This window comes from Caenorhabditis remanei, chromosome V (assembly GCF_010183535.1).
Source record: "Caenorhabditis remanei strain PX506 chromosome V, whole genome shotgun sequence".
NCBI classification, from domain to species: Eukaryota; Metazoa; Nematoda; class Chromadorea; order Rhabditida; family Rhabditidae; genus Caenorhabditis; species Caenorhabditis remanei.
In genome coordinates this window covers 1,068,562-1,071,508 of record NC_071332.1, presented here as the reverse complement: position 1 = coordinate 1,071,508, position 2,947 = coordinate 1,068,562, and the positions used below count along the sequence as shown (strand labels likewise).

Sequence of the window (2,947 nt, the reverse complement as noted above, 5' to 3'; positions counted from 1 at the left end):
CCCCTCCATATATGCCATCTTCAAAATATGTATTTCAACATATATTTTCATATTTTGTCTGGTTGCTCTCTCAGCTTCTTCTCATCCCTCTTTCTGCCACCATCAAACATGCAAAACGCACATCTAATCCGATATTCTCTCTCCTCTCTATCAGTACCCCCCCCCTTTTTCAACACGCAAACGCCATAATCTTCTTCATATCTTCATACTCACATTTTACTACGATGTTCTCGACTTTTCAGGCAACTAATTGCAGTACCGGACGGGTTTTTGTTGATAATGTGAGTGCGCTTTATTGAAATTTTCAAAAATTTATTTTCTAAAAATAAAATTTGCAGTGCGGAATCGGCAAGTTTTGTTGTATCGACGGGTGTTGCATCGACTTCACTTATATCATTATTTTGTTGTGAGCCCTTTTTCATTTTTCTGAAATGTTTCAATCTCAGTTTTTTTAGAATAGTGATCTCAATGATAGCTACAGTTGCCATATTTATTCACGTGGAAATTGTGAAGGAGCGAAGATTCAATGAGAAACTGAAAAAGCATATAGAATCGTTGAAAGAAGAAGGAGTGCATCCGGAGTTTGGTGAGTTTTGAAGCCTGAAATTTTTTGGGGGACAATCTTACTAACTAGGGAAGGTCATAGCGTCAGTTTGAATTTATGGGACATGACCTATATAAATGGAAAGCTGAAAAACCGCTGAATCCAAATATATATTCAGTTTTTGCCCTCGACGCCAGGTATTTGAGAAAAATGAGGACAATGTTCTAGAAAAATGAAATGACTTTTGAGATTTAGCTTGTGGGCTCATTCTAGCCGAGAATGACTTGAGCTTGAGCTCCAGAATACACATGACTTGCGAAAATCCCCGAGTTATCGTGAAGTTATAGGACGAGACCTATACTGTTGGAAAGCTGAAAAATCGGTGATTCCAAATATATATTCAGTTTTTACCCTCGAGACCTGGTATTCGAAAAAAACGAGGCCAAAGTTTGGACCGCTGACTAGTCATTACCTTACTGACGTGTGAAACAGTCCAAACTTTGACCTCATTTTTCTCGAATACCAGGCCTCGAGGATAAAATCTGAATATATATTTGGAATCACCAATTTCTGAGCTTTCTCACGATAGAAAGACACGTTCCATAATTCGTGTATTTCGGTGCCACCTGCTTGTCCGATAAACTCAATTTTGTACGGGCTAAACAGAGCAATTCAGTTCAAAAATCACTCTATTTTGCACTGAAATGGGACGATTTGAGGAAGAAGTACAGTACCGGACAAAAAGGTATCAATTTTCGCTGTTTTCAGCTGAAAATGATCCAACTGTGACAGTGTATTTCGGTGTCACCTGCTTGCACGATAAACTCAATTTTGTATGGGTTGGTCAGAGCAAAAATAGCACATCAATTTTGTAGTTGACCATTTTTTTTGTATGGACACTACAAAGAAAGTTACAGTTAAAGAAACCCATTACTCACTGAAATCGACTCACTTTTATGCAAATTAGCGAAATTTTGGAGATCTTCACTTTGACAACCTATAACTTGCAAGGGAGTGTTTCTACAAAAAAATGGTCAACTACAAAATTGATGTACTATTTTTGTTCTGTTCTTTTCGTACAAATTTAAGTTTACTGGACAATCAGGTAACACCGAAATACACTGCCAAAGTTGGCCATTTTTCACTGAAAACAGCCTAACGTTTGGTTCTGTAACTTGCTAGGAAGTGCCAGTACAAAAAAGTTGTCAACTACAAAAATGAAGCTTTACTATTAATCTGCATGATTCATTAAAAACCTAATGAGTGTGACAATCAGAATTTCCATGACACACTCTCAAAGTTGGACGATTTCAACTGACAAGAGAACGTCAAGGGGTCGCAAGTTTTGGAATCGTACCAAATTGCTACCGATCCCTGGATACTGTGGTTAAGCACTGTAAAAGGCCTTAGAATGGCTTCCGAGCAGCTTTGAGACGATATTTCTCAGCGGGAACTGACGAGCACAAATCAAAAATTTGGGATATGCCTATTCAAGTTGTCCTTAATACCTGGTGGCAATTTGGAACGATTCCAAACTTGCGACCTCTTGAGGTTCCCTTGTGAAAACGGCCAAAGTTCGTATCTTTTTGCACGGTACTGTACATATGTACTGAACTTGAAATACTTTCTAGAAAAATCCTGTTAAAGATCTGAAATTCAATTAAAATAATTCCAGAAGAAACCCGCATCTTCCTCGGCGCCTCTCCAATCGACTCGTGTCCCTTCAACCTTCCCCCAAGTTGCAGTCCCCCAATGACAGTACCGAAATTGAAATTTAACCGTCTAATCCGTCAATTTCTACATAAACATATGTAATCATTACATTGCAATGTCTCCGCCTAATTAGTTTTTCTTTTATTAATTGTTTGATGTGTGTTGAATCAAAATATCTTGAATTTGTGCCTATTTTTCTCATTCTGTGTTTGATATCTGTTGAATCAAAATATTGTGTTTGCTGCAAAATCAAAAATAAATCACTACACATGACCTAGTCCACTTTTCTCTTTCAGTCGTCTCAATTTCAGTGGAAAAGTCAGTGGAAAAGTAAATAAATATTGGAGGATAGTGCACACATAAATTTGAAGGTGTTTACTCCCTCCCCGCCGTCACAAGATTCAATGTCATTTTCTCTCTCTCTTTTTCTTGTCCTCAACTGGTCGCGAAAACAAAAGAGATGGATGAGATAGTGTGTGATTTGGAGAGACTCGAGAGAGAATGAATTGGTCAGTAGAAGAAGAGAGAAATGGATCACATGAAGAGGTTGGTTGTTGCGTATTGCGACGACACTGTTGTTGTTTCCATTTGCAGATGGAGATAATGTTATCTTTTGAAAATTGTTAATAGGTTTTGTTGTTTTGAAAATGAAACCGCCCTTCAAAACATTTTAAGGTGTGGTGTCCGATT

The 2,947-nt window shown here is 37.8% G+C and overlaps 1 protein-coding gene across 1 annotated transcript; it reads left to right on the top strand.

The window, feature by feature from the left end:
* Positions 1–224: 224 nt before the first annotated feature.
* GCK72_016586 (uncharacterized protein) lies at positions 225–2,359 on the top strand (the record flags this gene model as incomplete). The annotated part of the gene is made up of 4 exons (XM_003100414.2): positions 225–281; positions 339–406; positions 456–586; positions 2,220–2,359. The coding sequence occupies 4 exons, from the start codon at positions 225–227 to the stop codon at positions 2,357–2,359; spliced, it is 396 nt and encodes a 131-aa protein (XP_003100462.2).
* Positions 2,360–2,947: the final 588 nt, after the last annotated feature.